General features: G+C 42.6%; 2 protein-coding genes across 9 annotated transcripts in view; one reads left to right on the top strand and one right to left on the bottom strand.

The window, feature by feature from the left end:
- The window catches only part of LOC126564205 (sodium/hydrogen exchanger 7), a 714,899-nt gene that overhangs the window by 229,108 nt on the left and 467,144 nt on the right, over positions 1-18,647 (bottom strand). The gene's annotated exons all lie outside the window — the stretch shown is intronic.
- Positions 7,111-13,145, top strand: LOC126563876 (solute carrier organic anion transporter family member 4C1). Its single transcript, XM_050220658.1, has 14 exons — positions 7,111-7,231; positions 7,437-7,752; positions 8,252-8,468; positions 8,552-8,747; positions 8,833-8,993; positions 9,086-9,193; positions 9,368-9,468; positions 9,597-9,843; positions 10,132-10,674; positions 10,745-10,973; positions 11,055-11,243; positions 11,323-11,471; positions 11,551-11,698; positions 11,873-13,145. Exons 1-14 carry the CDS (start codon positions 7,176-7,178, stop codon positions 13,143-13,145), a joined length of 3,933 nt encoding a protein of 1,310 aa, XP_050076615.1. The 5' UTR covers positions 7,111-7,175.

The raw sequence follows: 18,647 nt of genomic DNA, 5'->3' as shown, positions 1-18,647 counted from the left end.
CGTCGCTGCGGGAAGTAGAAAGATTGCGCCTGCTTGACATATTGTTTACTAACAATATACGGGAGACCATGGGGCATTACTGGGAAAACGCAATCCAACAGGTCGACAAATGATGGTCGACAGACTTCCAGACTCCAAAGTGACTCTGGAGTTACCTTCCACGGATTGGCGATGGATCTGGAAAAACGTCACCAGCTACAGACTTTCATCAGACTGCTTTTGTATAGGAAGGATTGAGATCCGTCAGCCTGGCTCAGTCTGCTTCCGGATGGAGACTCTGGAGCATAGATGCAGGCTATGGAAGCCATTGTTCCAAACCACAAACTCAACTTCCGTTCCCTCCTATTACCTATTTTAAGTCACATTAGCATAAGTAGGATAGGAAGGATTCCTATCCTACGTTTGTTTGCAAACTACATCATCCACAATGTTGGAAACAACAATGCTGTGATTGATGAAACTATCCTTAAATGTTCTTTGTCAAACGTGTACGTCGTCCCTACATGTACCACACATTCCTATTACAAACTAGTTTTTAAGTTGCTTTCAATAAAAAAATATATAAAAAATAATTAAAATGGTTTTGATCTCCTCTGATCATCGATCTCCGCTGACGATGTCCTCTGATCGTCATGTCAACAATTCTTGTACAATAGCTACGAAAGATTTCTGCCTTTGTCTTGTGAAAGATATGCTTGGATAACTAATGGATATTTATATTTTTAGTCGTTGGCGTCAAAATTTTAGTACAAAGTCATTAACTTTGTTCAAAAAGGCACACCATTTTATTTTTCTAAAAACCCAATGGTTATGTCGGGTGTTACTGTGCTTTAACCAGGTCGTATGCCGAGATAGCAGCTTTTTAGCCTCCAAAAGACCATAAGCCTGCAGTGAAACACCATGGTTTCGTGGAATTAACTTGTGGACTAGAGATGGAACCTCAGTCACTTAACATTTTTCATGCTTTTAATTGTCATTTTCCGCATCGCGATGCAACAGAAGGCAAGTGAAAATAAGATCACTTCATAACCTCAATCTTACGTTTTTTTCATTCTTTTTTCTTTTGCTGCCGGATGAGCAAAAGGCCTGAAGGTATCGCGCCTCCATTGTATGACCTATCCAACGTGCTTCTCTTTGCCCTGTAAACGAAGGGAAAGCTTTTTAAAATTAGTTCATTTCCTTCCGCGTTGCATGCTTTGGGGTTTTCTTTTTGCAGAGTTCTAGGGTTCACACGCAACAGGGTAGATAGTATCCTTTTTGTTACCAATAGAGTCTCTATTGCGGTAGGTCTCTAGACTGTAGAACTCTTGACTCGAATAAAATAGTTCATCGGTGCAGTAGGACAATGCTTGGAGGAAGTTGGTACTACCAAAACTGACCTCGAAAAGGACGCAATTATTTGTCACAAAATGTTTTATTCTATTGGTTGCACGCGATGCGTGTGTAGGTCGTATAAATTTAATTCCTTTTAGGTCTTTCACTTGGCACTGAGCAGTCAACTGATTTTCATGCTTGTAACGTTAATCGTACATCATAAGCGTTTGTTGTTTATGCAAATTATAAAACTTTTGGCAACTTTGTCTGGAGTATTTAACTTACTCAACTGTATCTCACAGGTGTTACATTAATAATAACAAAATTCTTCCCAATCGTTGACAAAACTTTCGGTCCAGCAACATACCTTGCGCAACAAGGAAAAACAACCCGTGCCAAACCTACTTTCAGCTAGACAAAACTACAAAACACACAAAATCCGTACTCCGCAAAGCTGTTCCGCAACTCCAACCCTTTTCTTCGTACCGATTCAATTTTCTCCCATCGATCGGTACCAGTAAACTCAGGAAAATTGTTAATTAACTTCTCCTCGTTCGCTTTTTATAGACCAGAGCGCACAAACCATCCACCAGTTTGGCACACAAGATGAACGAGATAAAGCATGCCTTCTGTGCCGTGTGTTGGTCGTCAATCGGAATTTTCCCAGCCCGTTCCCGGGCTTTCCTTCCAAAATTACAATCCGGATCGGGATGGTGGGAAGGCATGATTCGCTGCGCCACCGCACGCTTGTCCGATCACTCTCGTCATTTTCGTCGCGTGTCTAAATTCATTCTTCCTTCGTCTGTTTGTGTTGCAACAAAAAAACAACAGGGGAGTAAAATGGGGCTCGATTTTACGGCAAACTGGCGGAGAGCGGCCTCTTTTCCGGTAGTGTCTATCGGTGGAATTTTTACGGCAAATTGTGTGTCGCATGTGATGCTTCATCGTAAAAGCAACGGTTTGCACAACGCTCCATCTGTCACGGGCGGTGTGTCTGCAGCTAGTGAAGGAAGGAAAACTCCGGGACAAAAGTGGGCTAGTATTTGCAATTGTAAAATGTTTTACTGCAAAGTATTCGGCGAAGCAGTTGCGGAATTCGGTTCGACTGCCGTGTATTGATATGTTGGGCAGTGTTCTTGTTTTGCCTTGCTAGAGGAACCGATATGAGTACTAAAGACATTAAATAGTTTTTCCAAATAACATTACTCTAACAGCTGTTTTAAAAAAATTATTTTCTCAATGCCTCTATTGAGGCATTCATACTTTCATTAAATTTTTTTTTGTGAAGTTTCAATTTGAGATAACCATAAAGTCATTTTTGAAGAAATAGAGAGACAGTAAAGGGGTTTTGTTACTTCCCATCCATAAGCAAACAAAAATGCACCCATAATGTCGGCGATTTTCTTGCAGACGGAAACTACGGAGTAAGCTTTTACTCTAAACCCTTAGCTTCCGGGTTTTTGCAAAAATAAGAAAGAGAAGACACTCAGTCTTCATACGGAAGTCTGTGTATAGGTGTGGGCATGCATTTGGTCACAACGGGGAAATAGAATTGAGATACCACTTTAGGGACGAAAATACCTACGGGGAAAACATTATGTTCCGTTTTCCACCATCGCTCTCGGTACGCCACCGAGAAAAAAAGGTGCTGCTGGTGGTACAGCCGGGCAAGTTATATGGCTTTTTTTTACGCTCGTTGACCAACTTCATACACCACCAGTGAATGCAATCAAATGAAAGAATCATCATCCCCGGCTGCCGCCTACTACTAGCACTTCTACGGGGGCCCCTCTTTCGGTTAGCGGTTGGTTCCGTCTGTCTGGTTCCGGATATTGGTCTTTTTCTTTGAGCCGTCGGGTCGGTGAACTTTACTCTCGGTGTGGTGCAGAAGCGCACACTGACTAAACCACCCCAATTCTATATGGAGCTCTTGATTCTTCCCTTTTCTAAGCGGGGGCATGGTAGACAAGGGTAGAGATGCTTCTGTCCCGACAGCAGCCATGAGCTTCATTAATGTATGCTCCGTAACCTGCCAGGAAAGGACGAGGGATGATACGTGTTGTGGCAACGTAAAGGCATGTCACGTACCGACGATGCTGTTGAGGTGATGGGAAGTTACATTCTTTCCCTGCAACACTAAGTATTTGCGACTCATTATAGTACTACTGATGGAAATTGGAATCGGATTATCATTTGGTATGGGTCGGAAGTTGTTTGCGGGAAGTTGTTTCGAGCTTTCACTCCATTTTTCTGTTTTTTTGGGTGGCCTAGAGTTTGCAAATTATGTTTACGAAAATCTTGGGCTAGATAATTGGTTTTTGATGATTAAATTTCTGAGGTTTTAATCTCACCTGAGGTTGCGTGATTCTTTAGTGCAGTGAAATGAGACTTTTCGGTAGTTAAATTTTACTATTCTAAGTTTCTTCAATATTGTTGATTACATTAGAGCAAAAGACAGCCTTCAATTTTGACAACTAACTTCCAATACTGCAATAATTCGACTTTTTGGCTTAAAGTTCCCCAGGGAAGCCTTCTGGCTCCGCTGTTGTACAATCTGTACATGACGGATGTCCCGCCTCTACCTTGCGATGGTCCTCCTGAGCGTTGTCTTGATGTTTTTCGAAAGAATGCCACGGACTGGAAAATTGGGATAAATCCTTCAAAAACACAAACACTGATTTTTCCACTTCGTTTTGAAAAAAGTCTTACTTCACTTTTGAGTTCGGGAGTCAAAATACATGGAACAAACGTGCAGTGGGCTTCGTCCATTAGACATGTGGGTCTTACGATAGATTACAAAATGCCTTTCAAAGGGCATATTAAAATCATCCTAGAAAAAGTGCATTTCCTATTGAAATATCCAATACCCATTGATACGCCGTAGGTCCCAGCTGTTAATGCCAAATAAAATGGCAATTTTCAAGGTAATTATCTTGCCGGCAGTAACGTATGCGGCATCAGTTTGGGGCTTATGTGCGAAGACTCACCTCTGCCGACTCCAAGTCATGCTTAACACAATGTTGCGCATGATTACTGACACAAACCGCTTCACTCGAAACACAGAAATGTATGCCAATGTTAGACCTATAAACGAGATATTGGAAACATCATCAGCAAAATTTCTGGATCATTGTAGGAATTCTTCCTTCACGCTTATCCATAGCATTATCCATAGGCGCAATTGCGATAGTTTAGATAGTTTACAATAGGGCTAGTTTAATGGATTTAGGATAGTTAATTAGTTAGTATATTAACTCATATTAACGTCAATAAAGCAAAATTAGCTCATACTGTAAAACGTAATCATTGATCTTTGAAACCTTTATTATGTCTGGATTAATATATGCTCCGAAGTATGAATTGAATAAACTTTATATATTCTTGGGCTCAACAACCTATTGATTCTTCCCTACGGGAGAACGGATAGGATTTGATTCCCAGTCCTGTCGTGCGAAGACTGGCGCCGTAGTCGCCTCACCTCATAGGTCCGTTCATTAGAGTACGGAAAACGTTCCACAATGCCGGGAAAATCAATCATTTTCATGTTGTTTAATCGGTATAAAAATTGCATTTAATTAATCAAATCCCATTACATCGCACATTTGACGCATGTTTAAATGTCTACTTTCCATTTCCCTGTTCGCATGACAAACTAACCACTCGCTTTCAATTAATCACCACAAGCAGGGATGGAAAACGCTGTCCGATAAGAGTGACATTGCGCATCACGAATTCGATAGCAGCACGCAATCTTCACGATACCATAATTAATTGCGAAAGTTTGATTTGCCAGTTTGGCAGCGGATTCCGGATTTCGCACCGATCCGTTTGCCCAGTTTGATGGAACTTTGGACAGGAAATGTTGGCACAACTGTCCCCATCCATCATATGCACGTAATCCAATGGTTGGATATGGGTTCCCCAAAGCCAACGTTTGGGAGCGGAAACAGTTACAAACATCATGCACACTTGCTTGCGCTGCACATGTTTTGTTGCGCAAAATTGCAGCCCGTTGACAGCATCGAATCTGTGGTTTGTTTCCCGCAAGTGGTACTGCAAAACTTATCTACAGATGATGTGGCATGATGGTTCAGTAGCGCTGTTCACGCCAATGTGTGGCCTATGCGGATTGGCTGCTGTGTACCGGATGTTGGCACTGGGTCTATTAAAAACACACAGTCGAGTGTCGAGTTTAGGGGTGCCGCGTGGATTCATCAGCTCGCAATTAGGTCAAACGGTGAGCGCTTATTAGCATCAACACCTTCAATTTTTGGCACACCATTCCGTCGACGAATGTTCCGTGGTGGTTTTTTGGTGCTCGGGAGAAAGTCACTTATCATCATTTTCTGACAGAACGCGGCCAGAGCGAACCAATCTCGGATGCTCGCACCAAATTAATGTCACCTGCATGTCTGTACCATGCATCACATATTGATCCATCGAGGGCACCTACGACAGGACTGGGTAATATTTTAGTGTAAAGGTTTGTTTATATAATTTGATATGATGTAAGCTGTAAGAACATGGTTTGTATTTGTACGAAAGTTCTCGTCTTTGGCAACTGTCTGGGTGGGGAAGATTACATAAAATATCTCATTAAATGGTCGTTAACCTGGATTCGTTGAATGCTCTCCAAAATCTGCCGAGATGACGCACAAAGCTAGCTGGGCTCGTGTTTCGACCAGCGAATATAAAGATGTCCCGTATACCTCATGAATGCCTATCGTTTTTGCTTTACCATCAAACGTGCCCTTGATGACAGTTTAATGTAGGTTAGTTTCAATGTTATGTTTTCCAAAAATTGACTCTTGTCCTTGCTGTATAATGGATCTTGAGGTGTGTAGTATGACAATTCTAAAGTGTGATTTGATTAGAAATTAAATGTTACGGTGTGCGATGTAATAAACTTGCCAAAACAGTCGAAGCATTTGGAGTTCTACGAAGAAATTTGAAATACTTGGACATATTCTGACTCACTTCTAGTGAAAGACGAAACGACTAACGACTAACGACAGAGGGCAAAGTTTGGTCATCAGTGTCTTCTCACTGTAATCCGTCTAAACGGCTAAGACTTTCCTCCAAATGATGGAAATTATTTACGAAATCTTACCATTCTGATGATGTATACGTCACTGACCAGAGAGGCTTCCAATTGACCTCAGCAAGAAGTAATAGAATGTTTTAAATTCTATCGGAGGTCGCTTTCAAAACATTTCTTTAGCTACAACAGAGTAACAAATGATCGCCAAATCCTCAAAAGACTTTAGAAGTCTTCTCATTCTCATCCACGTTATAAATTTCATAAAATATATTCCTTCTAACCGAGTATGCCCGGGATAAGGCAAAGAATAAGGAGGAAATGCCTTATCAATATGATTATAAAGTTTATTCAACACAAGCAGTGTTGACAATACGGCACTGGACCGTCATTATTAATTATAAATAAATAAAATAAATAAAATATATTCCTTCATTTTTTATTCATTTTTCTCATAACTATGCATATTTGTCTTTGTTTCTTGCAGGAAAACATTTAACTAAGTACAGACCATCCTCATGTCACATTTGACAGAAGTATCTCAACAATAGGCGCACCAGTGTTGTGTGTTTCTATGCTCAGAAACATACGGCTCGAAGCAGAAGACATGATAGCGGCACAACCGACAACCCCTGTCGACCATTGGCTCTACCGAACGGGCGTACCAAGCTGCAACAGTTTCCCCTGAGCGGAACCTGCCGTCGTGCACCATCCCCTACCCGCCAATTTCCTACTCATTCTGCACAGATCTTCCGCTCGGTGCAGGCGGGTCTGCAATATTCGGTGCATTCTTGTCTGATCCGGAACGATCCACTGGAAGAAAATGACAACGTCCGGTGGTGCGATCGATGGTGGCAACAGCCAACGTAAAGGGCACAGGTAAGTGTAAGTTTTTAGTAATTTATTTAGTTTCTTTTACTGCTTGTTATTACATTTCACAATTAAAAATAAGAAATGTTGTTCGAATCAGAATCCTATTTTGACACCTTAGTAAAATGAATATCACAGTAGGAGCAGTATTATCATAGCAACTCTGTGCTATCATCATTTGTACAATTTTAAATTCTTGTTGTTTCACTTCCAGGCGTAATGAATCGATGTACGCGATGACCGGCTTGTATTCGGAAGCGCAAACCGACGACAGCAGCGCCGACATTCCGCAGGACACCGAATCGGAGTCGCTGCCGATGTCGGTGAACACTGCCACAACCGCGACAACCTCGGCCACCGCTACCGCCGACACCGTTATCAAGTGCCACAGCCGACAACCGTCCAGCAGTGTGATGATGGACCGCGAAAAGCCGCTACCGAACGTGCTGCTGATCAATGAGGATTATACACGAGACTGTGGAATCCTAAACTGTCGACCATCGGCGGTACAGCACTTTGCACGGATAAAGGTATGGGAAGGAAAAATTTCACCGCCATTAAAGGTCAAAGAAGGTTTCGAAAATTTGTCCCCTTTTTAGGTAGCGTGCTTGGTGTAGAATTTCGCGAAGGAAAGTTGGTAAAGTGTCCCTTTCGAAGGACTTCTTCACTCGGTCATTTTCGTAGAAATGATTAAGGCAAATGAGAGATATTATAAAATGTCAAAATACTTGAGATATTTGTCTTTCTAATCCTTGCTGCTTGTCTCTCACAATATGTACCGAACGATTGGTTCTTTACCGTTTTAATTTGTTATCAGATCATACCATTTTTTCCGTACGTTTTTCGTAACCGTACGTCCCTTAAAGTTAGTCAATTGCTGTTAAGGCAACCTTAAAGGTTAATGGTTATCCGACATCCATAATCATCTAACTTCCGGTATTCAAAATGCTCAGTAAAGTACCACCCTCTTGAATTCGCTGCTTAAATTAATTCCTTTTTCTTTTCCTTGGAACCTTTCCCCACCCACAGGTGTTTGTCCTGCTGCTTTCAATCCTAGTAACGTTACAGCAGGCGCTCAGTTCCGGGTATATAAACTCCGTGATAACGACGATAGAGAAGCGGTTTGAAATACCATCCAGCTTGTCCGGTTTGATAGCGTCTAGCTACGAAATCGGCAACGTTATCACGGTCATTTTCGTTAGCTACCTTGGCAGCCGGCGCCACATCCCGGTCTGGATCGGTATCGGTAAGTTGCTGCGCACTATAATATTTCACCATTTGCTTCCAAAGCGCACTAAATTGAAACGGTCTTTCCCCATGCCTTTGCAGGTGCGGTCATAATGGGTATTGGTTCGCTCGTGTTCATGGTGCCCCACTTTACCGGCGAACCGAACCCGGGCATAATGATTGACAATAAAACGTCCGACAACATCTGTCGGTTGGTATCGGTACGTGAGCAGGACATGGGGCTTGGCAGGCTCTCGAATAGCCTTTCAAATCCACCGCTCACGTCTCACAATTTAAGGTAAGCAAACTGCACGGGAAAAAGTAGACGCGATCTCACATTTATACCTTTCTACGATGTCTGTTTCTTCTCTTTTTTTTCTCAGAGGAGACAATTGTCTTAAAAGCAAATCGTCAACCTTCGGGCCTGTGATACTGTTTGTAATTGCGCAAATATTGCTCGGAGGAGGCGGTAGTCCACTGTTTACACTCGGCACCACGTACGTCGATGATCACGTCCGGAAGGAAAGCTCGTCGATGTATATCGGTAAGTGTATAGATATCGTGCCGCTCCCGCACCTGCCGAAGAACTAATCCGTTACCGTCCATTTGCTCTCGTTTTATGCTCTCGTCGTGCAGGTGCGATGTACAGTATGGCTGCCTTTGGTCCCGTGCTTGGCTTCCTGCTCGGTGCTTATCTGCTGTCATTCCATATGGATTCCTTTTCCGGCAGCGATATCCATATCGGTAAGTTAATTGGATAAGCCAATTTCCGCCCGGCCCAGACGTGCAAAAAAACGCATTAAGAGAACCGTTTGAGAAAAGCGTTTCATGGTCAAAAGGAGCGCTAATAAATTGTTCCTTTTTGCCGTTCTTATTAACGTTCCTTGTCTGTTTGCCGTTTTTTTTCTGTTGTGTTAGATCCTGACGATCGCCGATGGGTTGGCATGTGGTGGGGTGGCTTCTTGGTGTGTGGTATCCTGCTCATCATTGTTGCGGTACCGTTTTTCTCCTTCCCAAAGGTAGGTGAATTATTCGGTAGTAATTCGCAAACTGTTCCTGAGAAGAAATGACCGTAGCGGCATAACATGCCCATTATTGCGGTCCAATAATTCATCGACTTATGCGTGGCCTTCCGATTCGATTGTAGGTTCTAACACGCGAGAAGAAGAAAATACGCATTGCCGAGCAACGGTTACCCCAGCTGCAGCAATTAACATCGAATAACTCCAGCAGTTTGCCCCGATCGCAGCCGAATCTGGCCCAGCAGCAAACGGGAACTCTGCCGCAGCAGCAACAGCCGCCGCCTCAACAACAACAAACAGGACATGCTGCCAATAATGCACCGCAAGCAAACAAACCGGGCGAGGACACCGGATATGGAAAGGACATTAAAGGTAAACGGGGTTTGGATGCGATACAGAAGGTAGATTTATAGATATTGGCATTGGCGTGCGGATAGCAGAAATTGTTTTCGCACGGAGAAAAGTTTTTCCTTGGTCTGGCAGATTATTGATTCGAAGATAGGGCTCAGAATTGTTTGGAGAATGCTTTTTCTTCTCCAAAAGACACAGCTATTAATTGCTGCGTTTTTCAGGCCTTAGAACTAGGGTTCCCAGATTTCCCATTGTGCATGAGTTTCGACATTGAGTATTTTAATTTCCCCTTCTGTCATACCATTGCAGACATTCCCCAGTCAATGTGGCGTCTAGTAACGAACCCGGTGTACATTGTCACCTGTCTTGGCGCCTGCATGGAGCTGATGATTGTGTCCGGGTTTGTCGTGTTCCTACCCAAATACCTCGAGACGCAGTTCAGTCTGGGAAAGAGCCAGGCAAGCGTTTTTACTGGCTCCATCGCAGTCCCTGGCGCCTGTATCGGTATCTTCATCGGGGGTTGCATTTTGAAACGCTTCCAGCTAAAGCCAAAGGGTGCTGTCCAGTTTGTGCTAATTTCGAACCTTATATGCCTCTCCTGCTACGGTCTGTTGTTCTTCCTTGGGTGTGAAAATCTCAAAATGGCTGGCACCACCATACCGTACTACAATAGTTCGGCCCACAACGTGGAACCGTTCCAGGTGAATCTGACGGCGGCGTGCAATTTTGGATGCGAGTGTCACATGTACGATGTGGAGCCAGTTTGCGGCAACAACGGGTTGACATATTTTAGCCCATGTCATGCCGGGTGTACGGCATTTTCATCTAGCTCGAATTACACTAACTGTGCTTGTAAGTATTCTAGACGGTTTTCTTTATCAGCAGATGGAAATTGTAATTATTTTGAATTTCTTTTTCTTAGGCGTACAAGCAAACGTAACAAACAATAGCATTTATCGAGGCGCAGAAGGAGCACAAGCGCAAGCCCTGAACGCTCATGAAGCATTCGCCGAGGTGACGGTTGTGCCAGTGGCAACCGCAGGAGTTTGCAACACACCCTGTCGTACGATCTATCCCTTCCTGATACTGCTATTCTTCATGACGTTCGTTGTGGCTTCGACGCAAATGCCTCTGCTCATGATTGTTTTGCGGTATGCAGATTATTCAACCGAAATCAGTAAATCATAGGAGTAAATGAGTAATAAATTCTGGCATTTCTTTTATGTTTCTAGGTCCGTTTCGGAAGAGGAACGATCGTTCGCTCTCGGCATGCAGTTTGTCATATTCCGTCTGTTTGGCTACATCCCGGCTCCTATCGTTTTTGGCAATTTGATCGATTCTTCCTGTCTACTGTGGAAATCCACATGTGGTGAAAAGGGTGGTCGATGCTTGATCTATGATATAGAAAAATTCCGTTACAAGTAAGTGTTATCCATGGTCTATGGTCTCACTATGGTTTACAAGTAAAATCGTGTACATTATACTTTTTCCTTCACACAGATACGTTGGATTATGTGCGTCAATTAAAATTATTGCCTTGGTGATCTTCATCATTGACTGGTGGCTTGTGAGACGACGAAAAAACATGGACAAGATGAATCCTCTGTCGACGAACGAGCTGGTGGGGTCGATTATAAGTTTAGACAAATGTAAGCAGCCACCAGCAGCAGATCTTTAGTCATCTTCATTGTTGCTAATAAAACACATTTCCCTACATTCTTATTGTAGTATTTGAAGAGAAGAGCACTTTGGATGAAAGCATCATGGTACCGTTCAATGGTGAATGCATTTCTGGAGACGCTCTCGCAGAGAACAACAAGCGTATATTGGTCGCTAGTCGTCATCAGCGGAACGATTCTAAAACCATTCAGCTGGAGTACAGGTAACAAGCGTGAAATGAGCGTGTGATTAGCTAAGACTAACGAAGTTGTTTTCAAAAAAATTAAATAAAATTAAAATATATTTGAAAAATCGTCGAATATTCAGGATGCATCAAAAGGGAAATCGCTCCAATATTACAAATATTGATTGCTCATGTTTGTCTTTACAGGTACGATGATGGTGGTGGTGTCCATCAGCCCTACCGCTTGCCACCGGCTGCGTCGGCCACCCGCAAACACTACCGCAGCAATTCCTGTGATATCAAAATCCAGCGCAGCAACTCCGCTACCAATCGCGAGGTAGACTTCCACGACTGGAAGCTGAAGCGCTTCATGCGTCACCACACGCGCAACAACTCGCACGACTACAACAACGAACAGCATCGCCATCAGCAGCAACAAACGTCCTCCTCCTCATCGGGCCATCTCGGACGATGGATTGCGTTGCAGCAACAGCAGCATAGTAGTACGGGCGATCAACATTCGGGCGGTGCGAGCAACATTCGCTACATCCTAAACCATCTGAAGCCGGGAGCGAGTGGTTCGGAGCATGTCAAGTTGGGCTACAGCAGTAGCTGTAGTGGCGGTGCCGGTGCTGGTGTCCCGGCGAAGAAGAAACGCCACACGCGCAACTATTCTTACGGGCAGGAGTTCTCCTTTCTGCCAAATAATGTCATCATTCGACTGGATAACGACATTGCCAACAAGTTCCTCAGCTCCACCGGTGCGCCCGTTACCGGGGGTGGCTCGTCACGGAAAAGTTCCTTCTCGCACGATGTGGCAGCGGTGCTAAAGAACAACAACATCGGTGTGCTGAACAACATGAAGCACAGTAGCGATCTGAATGAGGAGCTAGAGTCCAAGTACGGTAAGGGTCACTCGCGTACCAATTCGCGTGATTTGAATCTACTCAACCTAGCACCGGGGACGCACACCGGATCGGGAGTTGTCGAGCAGGGTGGAGGTGTTGGTGGTGCACCAAGTACCGGGATTCTGGGTGGTATAAAATCACTTATCGAGGACTCGAACAGCATATTGCGCCATCGACGCACCAACTCCAAGGATCTAAAGTACGGCGCTTATCAACCGTGCAGTAGTAGTGGCACGGAACCGGTGGCACCAATCGTCGGAAGCAATGCACTCGTGCGCAAGCTATCCTCGGCAGCCGTTATACTGCCGCCGGTGGTTGATTCAGCTCACGAACCTGGACGAAGTAGTTCATCCGTACTACCGCCGGTCGTATCTTCCTGCCTAGCAACGATCGCGTCCGGGGAACATGCGAAGGGCAGTGTTCAGCCGGAATCGTTGCAACTGCTGCTGGACAAAAATAATGTGGTGCCGGAAGAGGAACCGACCTGCTGTTCTTCGCCGTCTGCCTCTTCCTCCACGTCGTCGCCATCATCGGCCTCTTCCGTGTCGTCAACGGTGGTGGCAAAAGTTTAGCCGGAGCTGAGAAGCACCAAATGGCTAGCTACGCGGCATTCTCAGAATTGTCGTGATGCATTTATGCGTACGTTAGGCCTCTAATTAAAGAAAACTATGACGCAGTGCTAAACAAATGGTTGAACGTTTAAATTCTAAGCTTAATCAGTAATACAATCTCCATGAGACGACGACACAATCTATCGCAATGTTTTGCCTAGAATTGTTACCCGCTAGCTTGCAAAGGGAAAGAACAAACCAAAAGCAATGCTAGCATTGGTTTCAGTCCATTAAAAAGGAATGTCCACAGGAACGAACCTTGGGAACCTTGGTGATCCATTTAAAAGGCAGAGTCCTTATGCATCTGTAGACATCGTACCGTACTGTCAGTGCTTATAAAACAATTTTGCTGTACGGTGTGTGCTGTACGCTCCTCGGAAATGTCGTCGATTTCCATAAGGAACATAAGAATTACAGGAATAAAACGGATAAACTAATGATACGGAACCCCAGAACCACGCGTCAGTGAGTAAACCGTAGGATTTTGGTTAATTTTCACTAATCCTTCGCTTTCGAAGTTCGTTGTGAGATTTGAGACAAATGGGAAAAAGCGGAGGAAAACGGAGATCAAACCGAAGAAATGCATTGCGTGCGTGTGAGAGTGACTGTGTATATGCATTTAGCTTGTAAGAAGTCCCCTACTGTAGAGTTCCTGGTTGTCCTGGGCAAGGGCAACAGTTGGCAAAACAAAAGAAAATTCGGAATATTTCCTTATGGTTTTTGCCCCGGGGTTCGAACCGGATTCGAGTGTTGGTGTGGAAGATGGGACTGAAGAACTGAGTGTATAGAGTGTAATGCAGATGTAATAGCAATATACATATAGAAGTAGAATCTTATTGAATATGTACACACACTACTGCAATTTGGTTTTCACACGACAGGTTGTAGAGTGTCCAGCACAGATTGTGAGTGATGTGATGGTGGGGAAGGTGTTTGAGAAATCTCGCGTCGAATAGTTGTGTATAGGGGGATATATGATATGGTAAGAGATCCAAGTTAAAATAATCTAAAGCAAACATATTTTTTATATCAAAATTATTAGCAAAATATTGCAGGTACGCTACTAAAGAAAGAGAGAGAAAGAGATAGAAGAGAGAGTGAAGAGGATTAATAGTAAATGAACGAAGGAGAAGAAGTGGATAAAGCAATTTTAGTGAAATGAAATGTACAATGAAAGACAAGAAGGAATGTCAGGCAATTGGAATGGTAGGATGTTTTAATGATGTTTCCCGACGCGAGAGAGAGAGAGAGGGAGAGCCCAGTCTAGATGAATACAGTTATAGTCGTATAGTATGGAACCATAGCTAAAACAACACAAAGCGATCCTGGATTTACTTTACTTACAGTTAAAACGCTCCGGAAGCGTAGTATCCTTATTTGTTATCTCCAATTCTCTAAACCCGTTTGCGACTCTCGCTAGAGTGATCTTATAGGAAAATGCAGTGTATCAACACTCATTTAAATTTTGCTCGAATTTCTTTTTGGAATGGAATTTTTTACCCTCCATGAACGAAAAAGGTGCATGTAATGGAGAACGATTTGGGGGGGGGGGGGGGGGGGGAGGGCGCACGATCCGATTTTGTGAGCATAGTTAACTATAAAAGAGCTGTGAGAATTAATTACAAAAAAACCCGAAGGCCTGTGGGAATAGAACAGGAGATGAATGTGTGTATGTGTGTGTGGGTTGTGACACGGTAGTAAAAACAAACGTTGCTGTAACGAGAGTGGAACGTAGGCGCAGTACTAAACAGAAAAGCGTGAAAAGAAGCGCAAAGTGTGGATTCAAAGTACCGACCAAAATAGCGCAATGTAGGAAATGGTTGCGTGTTTAGTTGTTGCTCTTTTGATTTACAGGGTTTATCAGTTGATAATGTAAAACCATAAATGATTTTGGTAAACGCTTCAGATAAAATGGTAGACTACTTTAGATGGTATTGTGATGGTTTCAGATGACATGGTAGAAAATTTCTTTTAATTGTAAAGCTAGCAGATGTCATTGTAATCGCACCAAATGAAATTGTACACTGCTTTGCAGCGCACGGGTTACTGCGTAACCTGCAGGTGTAAAGAAGGGCAGGGAGTCATTTGGTAGCTTCACAATAAAAGGTAATTGTTTACCAAGTCTTCTGCTTTTGATTAATGCTTTTAAATTATCAACTAACAAACCCCTTAAATATTTGTTTTCTTTTTTCGGTATTTTCGGCTATACAAAAATTTGATGTATTACTTTAAGTTGCTTTCCAGTTATTGAGGCAAATTAGGGAGAAAAAAAAATTCAGTAGCAAACAGTCATATTCATTCAAATAGTAGAAAAAATCGTTGATCAAAATTTGAAAAGATGTAGTGTTACCAATTGCTGCCAGTTAAAAAATTTACGTACACAAAACGAAACAGGACTCGTGAGGTTTTTGTACTTTCTTTTTCTTACGTACCAAACAAGGAAACTACTAAAGTTTAAACAACGTATCGAGAGGCAAAGATCAAGGGGCAACTGTGTTCCAGTTTTATTATTGAATATCCGTAAATCTCAATACATAAACCAGTTAAAATAAAGCATCGTTTGGTAGACCTTTTTAACAGATCTTATAGAGCCTGGGAAAGTGTGTGGCGCATATTAGAGAAAGTGTTACAAAAAAAAAAAAAAGATTACTTAGTCCACGTACAGAAGTTTAGTGAGTTTTTATTGCTGTAGAGCGCCCCCTTGTGACAAAAGGATAGTTTTTTGAATATTCGCAACTATTTCGGTGAGTCGGATGTTGTTTCACATTCGTCCATCCATTTCATCTCTTTCATTTGGTGGCGTGTCATCGCATTTAGGCGAGCTACCCAAGTCACTAAGCAAGCACACCAAACAACTATTCATAATGTAATCAGATCAAGTTTCGTAAATTGAGTGTCTCTGTGTTTCTTTTTTATCGTAGCTGCGCCGTTGTGCAAACACTCTTAACCGTTCGGTAAGCTCTCGAATACAAGAATCTGCTCTTATAGCCGCAAGCTGCGAAATATAAGGCCGCGTTCCCCGCTGTACGTTTTCCGGTGTCGAAAGAAAACCCAGGATTATTAAGTAAGACCACGACATGTCAAGAGTAGTGAAAAACACATCCCCGCGTCCCAGTACGTCCCAGAACTCACTCAATGCTGCTCATTCGAAATCATACATATCGTGCAACACATAGCCTAGAGACAAAACTAAAACAACAATTAAACAAACAAAAAAGCAAACACACGCATTTACGTTGCAGTTGTTAAATGTGTTGTGTGCACTGAAGATAATAATAAAACAAATAACCCTTTTCACAAATCGTGCCCTTAAAGCTTGTTGGTACCAACACCAGCACCTCGGGAAAGTACCAGCACGACGTAAACGTTAATACAAATTAAGCATCGGTCAGGCCGCCACGATGCGCTGTGTTTCGGCTTAATAATACAAACGCAATTAAAATTCATGTTCTGTTCTCTGTGCATTTGCGGTCTCCTTTCCAACACGAACTTTACACCCATCAACACGTTGTCAATTATTCGGACGAGCTTTCCTGGTTTTATATAATGAAAACAAAGAAAGATAAAAAACGCATCGCATCCTTAGCTTGATCACTCCCGTTTAGGGATCATCACTTGCCGCAAAAAATCGCTTAAGAGAACAGGTTTTAGGACACGCTTAGCTAATAACCTGTATCGTTCCGTATTTTTTGGTGCAGGTGTAGGATTGCCGACAAACGCAAGAGCGCCAAAACTCATCCCCTCAAATCCACTTTAAAAACTATAACAGACAACCGGACAGCATTTCAACGCGGCGGGCAATATAGAAGCGACGAGGAAAAGGTTGCCGTAGACCGGAAGCTAAACAAAATAAAAAAACCCCCTCTTAGTTATGTGTTTTTATTTCTAAGCCTGATATAATAAAACGTAAAATACAGATTGCAAATTTACAGAAAACAATGTGTGTATAGTATATTGTGAAAATGGTGCATCCTGTTATCGGCGATAGCGTTTGGCAATCCCGTTTGCAATCTTTTTCTTCGTCCTGATGGGTCCTGACAAATCTTAAAGCCTTCTTTTTCTTAAAAATGTATACATTTATTCTCACCGAGATGGTCCAGTTTGGCAAAATCAAAAATGAAACCATCATTTTCATGCTATTTCTTCCTACCATGATGGGCTGATGGGTGAGAAATAATACCAAATTTCCTTGTCCGCATCTGATGTTTGGATTCCTGTCTTTGAAATACGTGGGGTTCTCTGATGAGAGTGATCCTGTTCCAAGGAAACACCTGTAGATTCTGAGCTGCGAAAGGGTGTGGAATCTCTTCCTTTCAATCTCAGCTTCGTATGTCTATCAGAAACCAGATTTCAATCAGGTTCCAGATCCTTATCCGAATCCGAATTACGATCAGATTTCAAGGGATCTCGATTAAGGATCATGTCCTTATCGGTTGCGTCTAGACTTGAATTGGGGAATAGATACTCCAGATGGACTTTTATCTATCTCTGACCATGGCCTTTCGCAATATTTTCCTTTCCTTCGTTCCAGAGATCCTTCAAAGTGCGTTTCACTTTCTATTGCTATAATGATCTCATTGTCTGTCGTTTAAGATGTTTCATATGGATGTGTTTGTCTTAATACGCCTTGTTTTTAATATTTTGAAGCTATAATTTTGATGCATTAATGGCAGAAATTTGTATAAATAATTATCATAAAATGGAAGTGAAATAATAAAAAATAGATTGTATTTCAATTGGTACTAATTCTGTTCATCAATCTTGAGCTTCCTCAATATCTGTGCCACCTGTTGATGGAAATTCACTTGTGCAAGCATTTGAAAAGGAAAATCCATGTTATCATCATGCCACGTGAGAGCAAAACACATGGCATCGATAAGTTTGCGACGTCATTCGGGGGAAAAAACCCACCCCATTCGCTTGATTAGTTAGGATGTTGGGACGATTTTTCACATGCTCCACGTGCTCTGTTGCTGTCGTCACATTGTGTTATTGGCAATGCGCAGTTGCCCACTTTAGATGGACGGCGTAATTTTTTTTAAACATGACGCAACAAGGATTCTTTGCAATATTGTTTTTCCTTTCGAGGATAAAATGCGCTTGTGTATGTGTGTTGGATTGCGCGTTGGGAAATTTGGATTGCGTCATCGTTTTCCAAAGAAATTTAAAAATTGGCCAATGAAATTCGAATGGGTACGAGTGCAAGGATGATTGGTGCGTATGTGTCTGTAAACTAACATTTCAGTTCTTTAAGGGAAAAGCTCAGGAAACCTCTATTTGTCTGCAAATTTTGAAATTCTATTTAGTAGAATAAATGTTTTATTTAAAAAAAAGGCACCGATCAAGTAACGCCATCTATCGGATCACCACAGACAGAAACCATCAATACAACGTGACCTCAATTGCGCCCGTTGAGAGGTAGTAGCCGAACCGCGACTATAAACGCACCCTTCAACCAGACGC

This window comes from Anopheles maculipalpis, chromosome 3RL, assembly GCF_943734695.1.
Source record: "Anopheles maculipalpis chromosome 3RL, idAnoMacuDA_375_x, whole genome shotgun sequence".
Lineage (NCBI taxonomy): Eukaryota > Metazoa > Arthropoda > Insecta > Diptera > Culicidae > Anopheles > Anopheles maculipalpis.
The sequence above is the reverse complement of the archived record's forward strand: the minus strand, read 5'-3'. Positions and strand labels throughout refer to the sequence as shown.

Coding starts and splice junctions, on each gene's coding strand:
- LOC126563876 (XM_050220658.1), top strand. CDS start 7,176: ATGACAACGTCCGGTGGTGCGATCGATGGTGGCAACAGCCAACGTAAA. Junction 8,469..8,551: donor CCCGGTCTGGATCGGTATCG/GTAAGTTGCTGC, acceptor ATGCCTTTGCAG/GTGCGGTCATAATGGGTATT. Junction 10,974..11,054: donor CTGCTCATGATTGTTTTGCG/GTATGCAGATTA, acceptor TTATGTTTCTAG/GTCCGTTTCGGAAGAGGAAC.